This window comes from Echeneis naucrates, chromosome 19, assembly GCF_900963305.1.
Source record: "Echeneis naucrates chromosome 19, fEcheNa1.1, whole genome shotgun sequence".
NCBI lineage: Eukaryota > Metazoa > Chordata > Actinopteri > Carangiformes > Echeneidae > Echeneis > Echeneis naucrates.
Window position 1 is genome coordinate 6,511,270 of NC_042529.1, and position 18,605 is coordinate 6,529,874.

The following is an 18,605-nucleotide window of genomic DNA, read 5'->3' on the forward strand; positions in this document are numbered from 1 at the left end:
CAAATCATCACAGCTAATATGTGCTATGACTCATCATACAACTGTCTGACTGTACAGCACACTGAAGGTCAAAGTACTCTGGTGCTGACGGAAGGCATGTGACTCATCACAGAAATAGCACATTCAATTAAAATTCAGTTGTGAAAGACGCAAAGGAGAGCAGCAGCTAATACTTCATGTCTATTCCTCCAATGACACATTGTGATTGTTCCGCTTCGCAGGCTTTAGAGATGGTTCTGTGTTCATCCTCCCAGTTGGCCTGTGGGGCCTTGTGAATAAACACATGGAGGTTAATGTCTCATGTTCTTCCCAGTTCTCTGCAGACAGCTCTGACAGGAGGAGAGAGAGAAGAGCCTAAAAGGAAAGCTGTTTCAGTAATACGCTAATCTAGCTCTTGCATCTCTTTGTTTTAGGCAGTGAGACGGGATATTTTCCTCAAGCTACAGTTGAGAAGCACATCTCGATTCCGCTGTTGGTGAGCTGTCAAGGGGAAATTCTATCTCCGCTTCGCTCTCTCTTTTTTTTTTTTCTTTCCTAGGAACACCCCTCATACCCTAAGGGGTCTTTAGTGAACTTGCCATCACCCACACACACTGGCAACAGAGAGCACGCACTTCCACGGTCCCGCACACGTCACCGAGGCGATAAACAGCCAGGGGCCTCACCACAGAGATAAGGCTCCCAAGCAGTCTATCAAACAAACAAAGCAAAATGACAAATCGAGAGCGATGTTAAGAAATGACGCCATATTGCCCGTGTATCTCTTCTGCCTGCCTGTTTTTCCATTTCCACACAAACGACAACAAAAGAAGCACACACACACACACACACACACATATATATATATATATTTATATATATACTTGTACAGCCTGTCCTGGAAAAATCATTATAGCCCCCCCCCACACACACACGCACACTGCATGCAGATGTAGAAAAACAGGGCTGAGAGCCAAAACGCCTGAGGGGCTTTTCATGACAATAACCTTCTGTAGAGCTGCTTGTATGCCTCCACCTAGATCACGGAGAGGTGCTGAGGGATGGATGGGAAAATAAGTGAAATAACCATACAAAATATTAGGCCAGGAACATTCACACAAAGTACAGAGAAGGAAGAAATCCGTGTCATTTTGCTCTCATGGCCTGGAGAGATGGCAGCCTAAATGCTCTTTTAAAACAGCTTGAGCATTGAAATGATGATGGCTCCTTTTGCCTCAGCAAAGCACATTAATACATAGCCGAATGCCATTTCCACTTTTGTTAAATGGCTCACCTATTGAGTATTCAATTACAATGGCTGTCTCTCGTTTGGAAGAAGGGGCTGGGACCCATATAAATAAGCTCCCTCTGAGTGTGGAGCCGAACGCATTGGACAGCAATGGAGGACATGTGGCGCTCTTGTATGGGGGTGGTATATAATGTTAATGGCAGAAGAGCGAGGAGGTTGGCTGGTATTGGCTGTGGGGCAAGAAAAAAGAAAAAAGAAAAGAGAAAACTAAGCTCCTCATCTGCGCTACCGTTTTATTAAGGAAGCACATTCTTATACCATTTGCACAGATTTAAAAAAAAAAAAAAAAAAAGCACATGAAATTATCTAAATAGAGAAAACCACGAATCCTGGCTTAGAAAAACATCAGTCTGGGTGATTAATGCAGTCTTGATTAATTGTCCCATTTGTCTATGATATGTCTAAAATTCCACAATACAAATCCACCAGTAATGGTCCAACCCCCCCCCCACCTCACCACCACCACCACCACCATCACCGCCTCCCATTGTGTGGTTTATCTCTTATGCTCAAATAGAAAAAGCAAATTGTGGCTAATTTTATCGGCGAATTCACTGGCAAGTGGTTTTTCCTGCAGTAATGATTCCCTCATTCAGGCCTAATTAACTGCAGCCATTAAATGGAGAGAAATGTAATGCCCAGGGTTCCATGTCAGGTAGTCAGAGGAGGACAGCACAGGAGGACTCAATTAGGCCTGTGCTGTTCCCAGGTTATCACACGACATGTTTGCCAATTAAGTGAAGTAGCTTCTGATGTGTACGCGGCTCCACCGGCACCATCTCAGAGGCCCTGGCAATGCAGAGCCGTCGTTGCTAGCCTCTCCACACCCTTCTTCCACCACTAGACAGACACTACACTATGCCCCAAAAAGGCAGTAATTACAGGATGGATGGGAGACTGTTATATAAGTGCAAAGCTGCTGATAGGCCAGGCAGGGCTTGCTGATGCCAGGTTTCAAACAAGTACCAGCAGGATCGAGTTACAGGAGAATAACCCCGACTCAGTCAGAAACACAGACACATTTCAACATCAGAAGCAGACAAAAAAAACAAAAAACAAAACAACAACAACAACAAAAAACAAGAGGAGAAACAGAGGCTATTGACATCTCTTGGAGTCTGTGGTGTTGCTGTTATGGAATTTCAAATGATCAAATGTGAATTGTGATCTGACTGAAATAAGATCCCAGTCATGACAAATAATGGAGCACTCGCTTCTCAAAAACTTCAGTCTTGCCTAAAATGATTATCGGTCGGTTTCAAAACATGAGATCTTACAGCTGCTTTAAACATATTTCCCCAAGTGTGCGCAGCTCTGTATTGTGACTCAGTAAGTGTGGGAGAGGAAGGAAGAGACAGGCAGACACATTAGCCTTCCCTTATGGCACATTCTGCAAGGCTATAGGAGTCAGCCTGCATGATCCTGACTGTCACTGACTTGTTATGAAAGCATCGCAGGCTGAGGCTGATCCATCACTTTGGGGGGTGGAAGTTGGGGCAAGGGGAAGGCCAGGGGGTGGGTGGGGGGGGGGCGTGGGTGAGGCAGCCCTGTTGCCTGTCACTCACCATGCACCACTGCATGACCGCCAACCTTGTCTGGCTTGTGCACAATGGGAGGTTTGGGGCTCGACTGTATGAGCAGTCATTCCCCACTCCCTCTTCCCAGCAGCCAACACAGAAGAAGGCCAAAAGGAGTCAAAACACTCTGGACCGGCATTAGACCTATACAGACCCTGGAAGACCTCACTGCTTGAGGCGGCTGAGTAGTGAATATCTGCTCTGTTTCCCAGTGAATCTCTTATTTTGGCGGACTTAACCGGGTTCAAACCCAGAGAGCAAGCCCTGACAGAGTCTCCAAACGATAATCTCCTTCAACAAACATACGTTGCAATTATCCAGAGTCATTAAACTGTAATGACTGGAGGTGTGAGCAAACTTCTTATGCAAACAGTTACAGTACCACCCACCCAAAAATACATAACGCTTGCAAAATGTACACCGTGGTTTAGGAGACACAATCATTCCTCACAGCAATTAGGGAGTGAGAGAGAGGCGCATAAGTAAAAGGGGGGTTTTATATTGGGAGAGGAAAGAAAGGAGGAAAAAGCCTAAGTCAGCAACAGCAATAAATCCTCAATTGCTGAGCAGTTTCTTCCAGATCTGTCTGTGGACCCCATCCCTCTACTCTAAGGCAGGGCTCTGTTTAGTAGCTTTAGCAGTGGGGAGGTGGGTTCAGTCCAATGATCATATACTCCCAGCCCACCCCCCCCCCAGCCTCTTCCTCAGAAGGTACAGTTTGTCCAGGCGGTGCCTCTGCTTCAAGCTCAGCTGGCCTGTTAGAGGATTCTTCCCAACAGCACTACGGTCCCTGACCACAGCTTGACCTCCAACCAGCTACTCACTCCCACAGAGCCGGGGGGAATCAATAGATGACGGGCATGAAATGGTGATGTGATTGAGATGAATGATTGCTGGGCTAGTTCTTATTCATCTCTTTATGTTGAGATGAAAAGTGAGAAGTTAAATTGATACTGAGGAGAAACAAGAACAATGAGTAGGATGAGACACTGATCCTGACATTTTAATTTTGCTTTAAACGAGGTCAGAAGAAAAAGTGTTAAACTATAAAGCACTCAGAAAGAGAACATACATTATCAACACTGTACAGTCATTTCAATTAGATATGTTAAAACTAATATTAACTACCTATGCTGGTTTGGGGTTAAATCCTGATTGAGGATATGAGAGCTTGGAGGAGGTTGAATTAAGTCCAATCTAAATTCAGGATCATTTAATTGAAATCATGTTTCACCACCTATAAAGGCAGCACTTAATCAGTGTAACGTTGATCATATTCACAGTCAAAGTTTAGCATGTTCAGCTCATGGTGGCATGACCAAAAAAAAAAAAAAAAAAAAAGTGGCTGGCTGTCTGAGAAACTAACCCTGACATTTGAAATGTGTGAATTTAAGTTTTTTTGTTATCGTACAAAACTAATCTCCCAAAGCCTCCAAGAAATAACCTCTATTGTTGTCAAAAAATAAACACACACAAAACATAAATGCACAAACGCACACACCACTCATCTTAATCAGAAAACATTCAAGTCTTGCTCCACTTACCGTCTCATTGCCAAACAAGATGTCAACATAAGGCATGATCATCATCAAGGGCTCTTTAAAGAACTGGCTGATGAAGGGTGCTGAGAGATTCATGCAGAAGATTTTGTTGTTGTCTGATGCATGTTTTGCCACCTTCAGGATTGACTCCGGAGACACGGTCAGGAAAAAGCCCTAAAAACAAGACAGTGAAATTTACTTACGACATGTTTTAAGCAGATTCAACGGTCACCAACTGAATCAAGCAAATGAATCTGTACAGTGGTGCTGTGTGCCGCATTATCTGTGTGTTTACAACATGACATGAACCAAAACGGACTGAACTACTGGCCCTTAAGGACTGAGACACTTTAAACTGCTAATTTGTGGGTTTTGGATCTTGACAAGGCAATTTTAGGATGACAAGACTTGGTATTACTGGAATAACCCAGGAGCCAAAAGAAAGAGGCAGTGGTAAAGCTCAAGCATTTATCTGAAATGTTTTCTTAGAACATACACAGAGTAACAAAGAGGAGGAAAAAGGGCAGGAAAAAAAAGGACAAAGCCTGTGGCTGAGCTCCAAGGTTCGTACTGGAGGAAGCAACATGCACGTATCCGATGATAGGGGGGAACAAAAGTCTCGTCTGGACTCTCCTTACTTGGAAACAAGAGAGGCAAGTCCACTCATTGTGTGAATGAATACAAATCAGGTAAGAAAACACCTTTGTGTTTCAGGTGGAAACCTGAAGCGAGACTCTCCTGCAAGCCACACAAAAACACTCCTCCTTTGATACTGATCTTCTTAACCTTGTTTTTCAGCAACAAGCTGCTCTGTAAAACCAGTGTGTCACAATAGGGGCAAGGGGGGAGGAAAGTTTCAGCACAGTGATACATTTAATCTGGCTGAAAAGCTTCCATTGTGAGCTACAGTGCAGTTCTCATTAAAGCACTATGACTTCTGCAGCAACGAAGAAGCGACCTCCATGAAAAAGAAAAGGGTATCATACTGATGAATAGGGGGTGACTATGTAGTCAGTCAAATGTACAAGACTTAACAATACAGCCATGCTAAGCAGGTGGATTCTTTATTCGACATTCATGGTGTCAGTCACTGTCCGGGCCGACATTGCCATTCCTCTGCACAGCCTGTGTCCTTTGGTTTAGCCCAGGTAAGTTCCCATGGTTGATGTGTCACGGTACCATCTGTTGAAGACTAAAAAGGTGTTTTCAATGGGTCCAGGAGCACAGAGGAAACTCACTTTGGGCTAATGGTCCATCAGTGACCCTGACATTTTTCTTTTGCAGTGTGCCAAGATGTCAGAGGAAGGGGAGATTGTTTTCTGACACAAATGGTCTTTTTTCTTTCTTATTCCTTTTTTTTTTTTTTTTTTTTTGGTAGTTGAAAATAAACTGTCATGGTTACCTCAATGTTAACGCAGATCAAAGGCCGACGTCTCGATCAAATATCCCGAGGGGTGGCGAACTTTAAAAGCCATGCCACGGCTTCTCTAATCACACACTAGCTCTGTGTAATTCACTTCTAACCTCGGCACTACTGCCCGTGTCATCACATTAAATCACCTGGAAGTCAGTGCTGAAATACATTAACTGATTCCTGAAAGAGTTACATCATTGTAATACCAAAATGCTCATACTTCATTATACCATTATCATCATACTTAATTATCACCTGAGCACCATTTCAAGCCCATTTGATTTGATGCAACTAATTACAGATATAGAAACACACTTCATCCAATCCAAGGATAACAATCCTTACGCTGTGAATGGTTTTAAAATGATAAAATAAGCCAAGACAAAAACAATTTGCATCATAAAATTACACAATGTCTTTAAACAACCAAAAGCAGTTTCCCATTAAATTGAGATGAAAAGTAGCTTTGATATTGACAATTTATTAGTTGGTGTAAAAAAACAATAAAAAAATAACTATATATGGCATTTCTTGCGTTCAATATTACCTTTATACTTAAATGTTTAATTTCTTGAAAGTGCATTAATCCATACAAGGTTCTGATGCATAACATCTAACGGGTGAATCTATATCTTTTTTTTTCTGCTCACATTCATGTACATGCAAAACATATCAGCTTTGATGCGCAGTTATTTACGCAGAATATATATATTTCAAAATCAGTTCGTTTGAACGTTCTGTGCGTGTCTGTTTTTGAAGTCAAAGTAATGGTTCAGGAATCTCGTTCATAAAAATCATACAGGCCATTTTTTCCACTGAGCTCCAAATGTTGTGACTCTAGTGGCTTGTGGGGGAGAAAGAAAAAAAAAAAAAAAAAACACACACAATCTGAGCCATGCGAAATTTCAGTTCCCAACAGTAGTTTGTGCCGGCTAGGAAATAGGAGAAGTTAAGTCTTTAGTGCTGCGGTGCAGATCATGTATCAAGAATAGCAGATCCAGTTTCCCAGGTGTCAGAGCGCCTTGTGAAGTGGGGTGACTATCACATTTCCAGGTCAAGATGATCAAAGCTATGGGTACACTTCGTACAATTTCAGCCCAGCCAAAACATCCAATAAAGCATTCAGAAATGCATTTTCCTGGCAGACAATAATGCAGAGCGATGTTTGGCTGTGTCAAGTGGCAATTTGAGGGAAGAGTTGGAAAGACAAGGCTTCCATTTTCAATGTTTACCCTAAAAACGAGGAATGACTTCCACTTAAGTCACACAAAGAAAATGCCTAAATGCTACCCTGAGATGAAATTAGTGGTAGTCTAACCATAGGTTCAAACTACACAGCAGCAGCACGCTATCACACTTTCCTCTGCATTGTATCCACTTTTTTCCCCCCAGGGCTGCTCACATCTGAAAAGCTGGCTGTGATGGATGGCATGGTGTCACCAGGCTTAAAATAAAAGTGGCCATCTGAAGGGTAAAAATGATCTATTTTGGGAAGGGCATTTTCATTTACACCAGCAGCAGCAGAGGTGGTCATGGAAAAAGAAAAAGTGTTTCTTTTTTCCAGGTCTATTTTAATTCTGCAGGGATGGGGGGGGGGGGTGAGGTGTTTAAAGTACTGTGTCACGAAGGGCTTCACTTCCTATTACTATTGGAGCAACAGCAGGAATTTAAACCATCATCACTTCAATAAAACAGAATAATTACAGCCAATGCAATCACACAAAATGTCATCATTTATTTGTACAACCACATGTCAAGGATTAAGGACATTGCAATAGTTAAAGCTGCTCTTATCAACATTTTTATAATAAATATGTATGAAACCACTATAAAAGAGGCTGCTTGCGGCGATAAACCCACGGAGAAACATCAACTTCAAAGTTCCTTCATCTCATTGTTTTGCTGTTATGGCCCAAGTCTTTACAGTTTTGATTAAGTCAAAAGTGTCAAAAATGTTCAGATGCAGTGAGAAAACTGTTGTGACTCCTGGACAGCACCAAACTGTAGACAGACAAAGACATCCCAGAGCTGTCAGCAGCTTTAAAGAGACACATATATCCCCCAGGAGCTGATAGAGACCAAAAACTGAGCTAAAAGAGAATACCGGCACCACATTCATGCGCTGCTCAGTGTAAGCTGGGTGGGAATATTAACTCCTTGAGTGTTGAGATGAAGGAGACCACAACTGGAAGAGTGATCATTTTTCCGCAGCTTGTATTGATGCCTGTTTAGCCTTTTGAGGCATAGCTGTATTTCATCTTTTCACCACTACCTCTAGAGAGAAAGTGACTGAGGAGAAAGGATGGGATGTCCACCAATCAGAAGGTCAGTAGTTTGATTGTTGACGTCGGTCCAAAGTAAAAGTGTCTACAGGCTGAGATACTGAACCTCAAATTGCTAGACTGATTATTTGTGTGTGAGTGATATCAAAAGTGCTGTATGTTTATAAAAAGTGTTGAATGGGGCTTAGTGAAGCCCTTTGACTTGCTGATAAAGCTATATAAGTGCAGTCCATTTACCATTTGCAGCCCTTAGAGTTTCTTTGATAGAGTGCTGCATCAGTCTGAATACCGCCAAAGCAAAACTCAACACGTGAATTCAGGGATTCATGTGTTGGGAGAAACTCTGGCCTGCTTGAACTCATATGTTATATCGAACCTTTTCTTCAGCCCTTAGCTTCTGTTGGCCAATGGAAACACGAAGACATTTGAGAACAAAAGTCATTATTGTCGCTGTGTGCCTTCGCTCTGTCACACTACTGCTCTGATACCCAGTTTAGAGTTTGTAATTGTGCTGGTTAATGTTCGTTTCTTACCCAACAGAGGACATAGTATCCTGCTTTTTGCCGGATGTAATTGGATGGAGGACTAATGTGACTGTATGTTCAGAAACTAAATGACGCTATTTAGATAAGCAAAAAACTAATGTGATGAAAAACAGTTGGTACCCCAAGAAGAGCAGAACAGGAACAACAGAAATACAGAATACAGCTAAAAAGTAATTGGTAGCAATGCTAGAAAGTGAAGTATTTACTAAAGCAGAGCATACATACAGTTTTGCAAAGTGATTTTTTTCTGCTGTTGTAGTTATAAACTCATGGCTGGTCAGGAATGCCCTGTGAGCTAACCGCCAGTGTATCAAAGCTTTTCAAAAGCCGCCCGGGCCATGCTATCCCTGTCATTACCATAGAAAGCCCCCCATCATGCTCTCTGGTGCACAGTGTTCATTACACAGAATTAGATGTCACACAGATCAGAGCACGCGTGATGCCACACACCGCTCTCCTCTTCAGTTATCTCTGTAAAGCACCGTTGCGAGGTGGATCGATAGCTGAGGTTTGGAGCTTCATTAGCTCAGTATGACTCCATCTCCATCAAGACACCTATGGTACGCTACGCTAGTGTTGCGAGATATATTTTACTCCCTGATCCTGAAGGTCTCGCTGTTTTACACCCAAACACACAGGGACAAACAAGACCTTCACTCATGATGGGGGGCGGCGGGAACCTGTGTCAGTGCCTGGCTCGATAAGCAGCAGAAAGAAAGAGGACAAACAAACAAAGGCAAAAGTGATTAATGGTGTCACAGAGTGCCGTGATAGGAGGGAAACAAAAAATACCAGAATGAAAAAGACCTCATTTAAGGCTTTTCATTTCAAGTAAAAAGAAAAAGGTACAAAACCAACTGGGATTTTTCACAATGCTAATGATGTTTTGTTTGCATCAAAACGGCCAGTTGGTTTGATATAGAAACACGTTCAATTAAAGCAATGAGAAGATTAATGCACAACAGCCTCCTAACATGACTGAGCGTTCCCTGCACTTTTAGGATGTTTGATCTGACTGCAAGGCGATTCTGCTGCGCTGATAGCATCTGCCTCCTCTTCTTCTCGATTCCATTGAGAATGATGTTCTGGTGAAGCTTATCAGACATCTAGGAATTCATCCACTTCTTTTGAGGGAGCTGGAGGGAAGCCAACTCCAATGGAAACAGAAGGGAGTGCCGTGCTTTTAAAGCCCGCTTGGAGATGAGGAAAAGGGGCTATCATGTCAGCCCCAATCTCCGGGGCAACATAAATGTGCCACAAACGCTTAATTTAACAACTGGGCAGAGACATCACTTACTAACAGCTGCAGTATTTATTCCTAAAACATTTTCTCTGGTTTAAATATTACCCATTTTCAAGCTAGCGGATATTTTCCCCCAAAGTCAGAAAGGTCTCTCATGGTGTATTTGAAGTATAGAGATACAGCGACAAGGTCGTGGCGATAACCAAAGATACCTGGCCAAGGTCATCTTAATGAGCGTGGATAAAACAAGACATTAGAGCCAACCACAGAACACTTAAGGGGAACGTGTGTCACACTACCAGCCTGCAATTTGTAAAACCATCAGAGACTGTAATTGCATTAACCCCAGAAGCCTCCACTGTGTAAAGCATTGCAGGAAACAACTTTTGTAGAAAAGTAAAATAAATAAATAAATAATATTATATATAATAATTATAATTTTTTTTCTCCAACTTAAGTTTTGCTGGCAACACAATAGTGGAAGAATTAGTTTGATTTTAGCGTTATCTCACTAAAAGTAATTTGAGACCAGCTTCAGGGTCTTTTCAAATGGCTGCCTCTTGCTCTCCTGTTAAGCTCTACCGCTTCAAAAATGTGTTGGCCAGGGGAAGAGGCCAGCCTGAGCGGGAGAGCAGGATGCCAAGGAATGTACTTAAGATCTGAAACAGACAAGATTTAAAGCCAAGAGCATTTAAATGCCAATACTAATCCACAAAATAATTCACCGCAGAGCACAAACTGGCTCTCCCTTACAGATACCATATGTTACCTCTGAAGAGATGAAATGCACAAAAAATGCAAAAAAAAAAAAAAACCCCAATGCCAGAAGAGGTGCTTTCTTTTTCTAAAACTTAAGTTATCTTGGTGATGAAAAAGAAAACCACCGTCTCTTGTTCTTTAACCTATATATCTACTCCGGTTCCCAATGTTGCTCTTACTTTCATCATTGAGAGATTAGCCCAGAACAAACTGTTTGGTTTGCAGAGAGTTAAAATTTGCTAATGCATACACTCTCAAGTGTCCTTGTCACACTGCCACACTGCACATAATTAGCATTTCAGTGTGAGCAGTTCTCTCTCCTTCAGTACCTCTGAAGGGGAAACATCACTCCCAACTTGCACAAATACACACACATATACACTTTTGGAGTCAAGTTGAGCTCCTGTAGTTTCTTACACAACTTGAGAACAGGATGGGGAATGGAAAGGGGAGTTTGTGGGGGTTGATGGAAAAACGGGATAAAAGTCTGCGCTGTGAAAACAGATGTCGGGGCCTCAGAGTTGTCTCCTCTCCACTGGCTTGAAAGGACGTATTAATATATAGGTCAGATGTATAAAGCAGAGGTTCGGTGTCAGAGTCTCGACACTGCAGAGGGGTTTCCAGTTTCAGTGACTTGAAGGTTGTGCACAGACAGAAACCAAATCTCCGCACACATTCCTGCTGCCGGGAAGTGAACATTTCCAAATGTGCCACTCTGTAGATGTAAATGAATTAGAGCACTTAATGGGAACACTGAAATGAGGAACCAAGGAGACAATCTTTCACTGTTCATAGTTGCTCCGGTGAAAGCTAGCGCACTAGGTTGGAAAATTACAGGTAATTGCTGAAGCCATTGAATCCAGTTCGGTTTTGGTTGAAAGACTAAAATAACAAAGCTCTGATTGCTGAAAAGACAAGGGCAGGGAGCTCTGAGGCCCTGTTGCTAAGAGTTAATTTGATACATATTTCTCCCCCTTGAAATGTCTGAGGTACTGGCAAGAGACGGTGAAAAAAAAACTGAGTGAGAGGGAGGGTGAGACCCCTGCTCTGCCTGCAAATACTATCCATCTGCCATATTACATTTAACCAGCATGAAAAGCTAAGGGAGCGCCCTTGCACAATATTGTGTGAAGGCTGTCAAATTCAATGCAGGAGCTCAGTGCCCACTGCTCAGAGCTGAGGACGTGGGGCCGGTTAAATTCAGTCTAATAATAACTTCTAACTGTGTGTGCTCAGCACCAACAAAATAGGAGAACACGTGGCTAAAAAAGAACCTTTAATTATTCATGTTTGTCAAAAAAAAAGTCATCTAATTGAAACTGTAATTTGATGGCCCCCAGATGAAAACACCAACAAATGAGTGGAGAGAGGGGGAAAACATGCAGTAGATTTGCACAGTGCAAACAGAAATATGATTTTTCTTTTTGCCAAAAGTGCACAAAAACTTTTAAGTGCAGTTTTAAGTTGTTCCTACAGTGTTTCTTTTATTATTTCGCAATTTATCAAAGGAGAGGTTTATGAGAGAGAGTTTGTATGAAGTTTTGGAAAACAAAACAGCCAGAACTGAAGCAAGAAAGGATGATGTTCAAAACATCCTGAATCCTACACTTCCCATAATGCAACATGCCTGGCAAATATACAAGATTCCATGTTTGTCACATAGGCTCTGCCTTGATTTGTGATCATAACCAAAGCCAAGCTCCTCCTGGGCCACGGCCTTGATAAAACTGTTTTCACAGACATAAGTGGTTCTCCTCACCACTGGTAAACTGACCTTTATGAGGAAAATCAGCAGAGTGTCTCTGATTTCAATCTCATTAAATATTTATTTAAATGATTTATGTGCGACAGTAGACTCCTCAAAAGGATTTTTTTCTGTCTCACTGAGACATTCTGCATTTAAAAAAATAAATAAATCAAACATATCATCAAGCATGTATCTAACAATTTTAAAAGATTGTTTTTTTTTTACTCCAAATACATAAAAGCTTTCCATTTTATATCTATTAATTTACACATACAGACCTGAGTGAGCTACAACGAAGCAGAATAATGAAAACATCAGTGAAAAAAATATACTAATAATGACTTAATTAGGCATTAGCAGGTTGTTTGGCCAATAAGATGTTAGCTAAGTGAAAGACCCCATGACTTCATAGAAAGAAAAAAGGAAAGGAAAGGAAAAAGTGAATATTTCATGTTTTGCCCTCATGAAAGACTTGGAAGTTGATGATTTTCTCTCAACTAAATGGATTGTTGTTTCATAGCAAAACACATTTCCACCTTACCTTTATGCCCTAACTCTAACACTATAAAATCACACTGAGGTTTCAGTGTATTTGGCCACAGTGACACAACACGGTGCTAACATCCAGTACTGGTATTACTATAACACTAAAAATCAAACTAAAAAAAAAATCAATTGCCTGGAGGCAATAAGTGTGAACCTTCATACCCTAAGCCCAATTCCCTTGAAAGTGGAGGTCCCAAATCAAATCATGCCGAGCCAATGCACCGTGGAATTATGCAAAAAAAAAAAAAACAAAACGACACAGCTCTATAAAATGACAAGTGGTAAGGAATCCTGTCAAGGCTAGGAAACTTTAGAGCTTGTTTATCCACTTCATGTTTTTATCTTCCTGGTGCCGTGATGATGCTGCGAGTCAAGTCTGCCGGTCTTTGTTTATCGTCGGGCCAAGAGGGGGAAAATACTGAGTGCACACAGGTGATGTAAACATACAAAGAGGATGAGGAAAAATGCCACACTCCACAGGAATTGTACCAGTCTTGTTGATGCAAGACTAAGGTTTATAAAGGTTCTATTGTTGCTGCGGTGTTTTGGTTGTTAAGAAATGAAGTCAGTTTCTGTTACAACTTGAAACTGCCTTTACAATTCACTGCTTAGCGAAGAATCGTACTTCTCTACCTGTGCATGCCAAATAAGGCGGGACTTCAATATCTTTGTGACCAAAAGGGGGAAAAAAAAAGACATGACTGAAAAACACTGATGGAGCTTTGAAGTTTTAAAGTGAACAAATGATGAAATTATTAAAAGTTGGCCGCCAGTCCTGCACTTAAATTCTGTCTATGACTTACTGCGAAAGTTGGGCTAAAACAGACAAACAGACATTGTGTGCTAAGAGCTTCTCCCACATGAGAGTAGCATCGCAGGCTGAGATGGATATAATCACAGCCAGGAAATATGAGTCTCAGGCATCAAACAAAATCTAGAAAATCACAAATTTCAGATGCTGATGGTAGGCGTGAGGGTTGTCTGCCAAAAGCACAAGTAACAGGGTGAAGAAATGTGTTAGATGTTAAATTAAAATTGTTGAGAGGCATTAGCAAGCCTCTTGGCTTTGATAGTTCTGACTACAAGACTTATTAGCTGCATAGTGTTCGATATTTAGTCTCTATAGGATATATGACTAATACAAACCAGGGACTTTATTCATGAAGATATGTTATCTGCAGTGATACAATAGCTGTATTTTACTGGACTAACAGACTCACTTTGACCAAAATAAGGAAAACCTGGCTCATAATGTGTGTTTTGCTAAAAATTCAGATTATTTAATTAGGATTTTTTTTTCTTTGCATATTTGCTCCAGATCAGTACATTTTTCTAACTCATTTTTCATTCCTGTCAACTATAGCATTAATGCCATTTAGGACCAATCACTATGATCGTCACAGTGAAGTGTCCTTGTGAGAGATGATTTATTTAGTTGTTACGTCTGGAATGAAAAGAGCTGAGTAGAGTGAAATTCACACATTATCTATTTTTTTTGTCCAGTACCTAAACATAAAAGATATAAAGGTAAGGCAGGGATATACACATATGCATTTGTGCTGATCCTAAACTTTGAATTGATCGATTGATTAATTGGTTGAGTGACAGATTCAATAAAGTTAATGAAGTTAAGGAACTGGTTAAAGCTTTAAACAAGCTGGTACTACAGGACTACATCAGAAGAAAATAACTGGACAGTGGCCTCGCATGATGGAAGACCAGCACAGTCACCCTGTAAAGTGAGTCGTGCAGTCTAAAGACAAGTGTGAAAGGCTGTTTGTCTCCCAGTTGCAGTTTGTTATCACATTATTAACAAAGCAAAATGGCCCCTTCTCTTGAGCAGGACCACAGAGAAGACCAGTCACTCTTGTGACGGGTTTATTACGACGAGAGACTCTCAGACGGACGGGAGAGTAATCCTCTGCGGCAACAGCCACACCATTTTTGTAAAATTTCAAAGTGCTTGAGATTTTTAAGTGGAGCAGCCCAAACGAAACACAGCATGTGGAGTGCTACATAAGAAATGTGTGAATCAGCTCTCCGTAATATACTGGTAGTACAATACAATATGTGCCATGTTTGGTGATTAGAGAATTCTCCTTCAAAGACAAAGAAACAGTAAGAAATTTTTGACAAACATGTCAGTCTGGTTACTTAATATACACCCACACTTCTTAGAGCTTAGCCGCAACATGAAAAATTACCACTTAAGGGAAAAATAAACGTATAAAGCTGGTCTGAGGAGCAGGAGGTGGAAGGTTGGCTTCTAATTGCTGGAGGGGAGAAAAACCATGTTAGAGTAAACAAAGTCTGATCGATGGTGGGGATTATATCAGAAAGAGCCTTTGGCCTTTGGCCAAGATGAGCAAACACACTGGTCTCTGTCTCTGCTACAGATGGAAAAAATAGCCAAAGCAAAAAAGCTGGTGAGTTAAAAGCATTATATTTCACAGAGGGGGGGGGCAGATAGAGCGGAGTACAATGCCAGATATGACATGTAGCCAACTATATCACATCTTGGCTATTTGTATCAGACAGAAATGCCAGTAGATAAGAGAGCAGTGTTGTGAGTTTGATGGAAGGCTGTTCCGGCTGGGGGCTTAGCTTTAGGTCAGGCTATACTCCCACGGCGCTGCAGTGCTGTGTGTGAAACCTCTCCATCACCACACGCACAAGTTCAATGTGCTGTTAGCTGGTCACGGCCATGAAAAAATGTATTCTGTATATTGCCTGCTTCAATGTAGCAACTGCAATTCACATAAGCCACTTAAGGAAATCTGTAGAGGGAGAGAAAAAGGTATGAAACTGAGAGGGGCTTACGAGTTACTGGAGCCTTTTAAACACGGCGGCTCCTCATCAGACAGGGTGTCCTTTTTTCCACCAAGGCTTGTAAATGAGTTCACTCCATTGCCTGTAAAACCCCCGTAAAGGTATTAAATCTGAAAATAACATAATTCATTACCTCTGTCTGAAACATGTTTAACTTGAAGATGTAATATGAGCAGAAGTGCTTTGGTCTCGGTTGCAAGGATTTAAAAAAAAAAAAAAAAAAAAAGGAAGAAGAAGAGGATGTAGGTATGTGCAAAATGTAAGCTATTCTGTCTGGGATGTCACTCAGCACAAAAGGAATACTAATGACTTTTGAATCCATTTAGTGACTCGCTTAAATTCGTGATTTATATTAATGGCCCGTGTATAGCTTTCTCCACATCCAACAGGGCTGTGTTCTGCTAAATTTCACCATCATATTCATGTCGATAAGCAGGTGACGACTTGGAGAAAGGACTGATTATATTTGCTAATCCCCAAAGAAATTAGGCGAGATTGATGAAAGCGTGCATATACTCCACACAAAGCCTTGGGAGTCTCTCAAAGCTGTTACCATGGTGGTATCCCATTAAAATAACAAACATTTCCCCTGGATGTTTAACATCGCTTCCCAGTGAGCACAGCCCTCCCTAAACCTCCCCTCTCTCCCTCTCCCTCTCTGTGTCTCGCTCTCTCTCAAGCACCTGCCTTCACATTTTCCACTTCTAAAATTCCACCAGCCGTTTGGAAAAAAAAAAAAAAAAAAGAAAAGGTGGTGGGGGGGGGGGGCAAAATATGAAATGCAGTTATGAGAAAACTTGAGTGCCAAAAAAAGGACTTTTCTTCAAACCTGTAATAACTTTCCATGGGAATAGGGAGAAACTTAAAAAGAATAACACTTCCCCTTGATTTTCTACTCCTACCACTTTTTTAAGCAGGCAGTGAATTTCCTGGAGTGATAAGGGCTTAGCCAATGTAATCCTCAGAGGACCCTTCTCTGGCATGCCAGAAATCAAGAAACCTTTCCCTCTCAGAAAAAAAAAGTAGAAAAAGACAGGAGAGGGAGGCAACAGTAGGTTTGGGAACAAGGAGGAGAGGCAGCCAGCATGCCATCTCCCACACATGCTGGCGAATGCAAATTAGCAATGTGTGGAAAGAGCAGCCGGACTCGCCTCAGCTGGAGATCAACAGAGGAATATTGATATGACAATGCAAGGGGCTTCCCTGACTCAGACAGCAGGGGCCACCAAGGATGCTCTAATTGGCCTCACGGAAGGAAGGAAGGCTGAGGGGGGTGGGGGTGTCCATAAATGTTTCACACAGATTGATTCATTATCAGTTTGCTCGACAGGCTGGGTGGCCCTCGTAAAAGCGTACCATCTTGAACTGGTAGCATGTAAGTCACTGTCACCGCGGCAGGACAGAATATATCATCATGACCTTTCACTTCAGATATTGAAATGAGAGCCAGAGACATGACTTGCCACACTGCAGGGCTACTACTCTTGCATTTCAAAACGTGGGAGTAGAAGGATAGTGCAATGATAGGTGACACTGCAAGGGAAAATATTAATAATTTACGAATGCCTCCTCTGTCAGGTTATGCCAAGCTATGATGTGCTGTCTTTTTTTTTTTTCTTACTCGATATGTCAAAGCTGGCTGGCAGGTTTGAGGTATAAATATTCTCTTGATTAAGGCGCGCCTGCATTTGCAACATGAGAGGTATTCAACTGGTATCGTCAGTGAAAACTAATGAATCCATTTCCTGTAACGCCTGATTCAAATTACTAGACAATTAATGATTTCTCTATCATTGTAAAAGCCTCATAGCATCTACTGTATCTGTTTGCTACATGAGATGTCATAAATTTTTACAGCTAAACTCCTAATGTGGTAACACTGACTTTTAAATGTGCTCGGATTATCCAATATCCCACAAAAACTAATCTGTCCGTTAAAAAAAGAACTGCAGGCTTCACAGACACGCAGAGCTGCTGAAGATCACTGGCAGCCATTTAAGAGCCGTGAGAAAGGCAGTTGAGCATCTCAGCTTCTTGCTGGGTGGTTGGTTACATGTGGTTGACACATTTGCATCTTCAAAGATGCACACAGACAAACTCAATATGTGTGAGAATGTCTGGGTGGCATGTGGAAAACCCCAGCCCTTCCTCTGAAGAGGTTTCCTCCCCCCATCTCAAAGACTATACGACGGTTTGAGTCCTTTATCTGTCAGGCAGTTGCTTCAATAGCGAGTTGTAAACAAGTTGCTTGGACTGGATGCACAGAAAACAGTTGCTATATACCGCGCAGCACTGACTGCTCTGCACCAAGCTGAAAAGGCGCTGCAGGAAACTACAAATCAGGAGCCATTACACAGCAACAAATATGACAGGAACAGTGCTGCACATTATTTGAGCTCCAAGACTCATTCACTCACTGTCTCTTCCAATGAGCATGAACAATGCAAGCAGAGTGTGCATTGTGCTGCAGAGCAGGAGACTGTTCCTCTGAATTGGGGGTAAATTACAAAAGCGGTCTTTGCAAATTAGACGTGATGGCTTCATAATACGTCTGAAGTGTCAGCTTCTCCAGAAATCTATCCCCAGGCTACACTCATGGATTGATGCTTTGAACTTCCAATTATTCCTGCCAAAACGCTACAATCACCAGGCTGTAAAACAATCATTCCGGCATTGCAAAACACACAATATCAGTGTTGACTCAGTTGTTGGCAAGGTCAGGGTTACCAACTTTAAGTATGCTTATATCTGCAAGGAATACCAATATCTGTCTGGGCATTTCACACAATAAGGTAGTAAGTCTCTTATTTCCTTTTTTTCCTCTTTAAAATGCA

The 18,605-nt window shown here is 41.6% G+C and overlaps 1 protein-coding gene across 3 annotated transcripts in view; it reads right to left on the reverse strand.

Moving 5' to 3' along the window:
* LOC115059934 (adenosine kinase-like) overlaps positions 1–18,605 on the reverse strand; it is a 97,593-nt gene that overhangs the window by 23,993 nt on the left and 54,995 nt on the right. For all 3 annotated transcript variants that reach the window (XM_029527692.1, XM_029527694.1, XM_029527693.1), the window contains one exon: positions 4,410–4,580. In XM_029527692.1, coding sequence (XP_029383552.1) covers positions 4,410–4,580 — 171 coding nt within the window. The remainder of the gene's footprint in view (positions 1–4,409; positions 4,581–18,605) is intronic.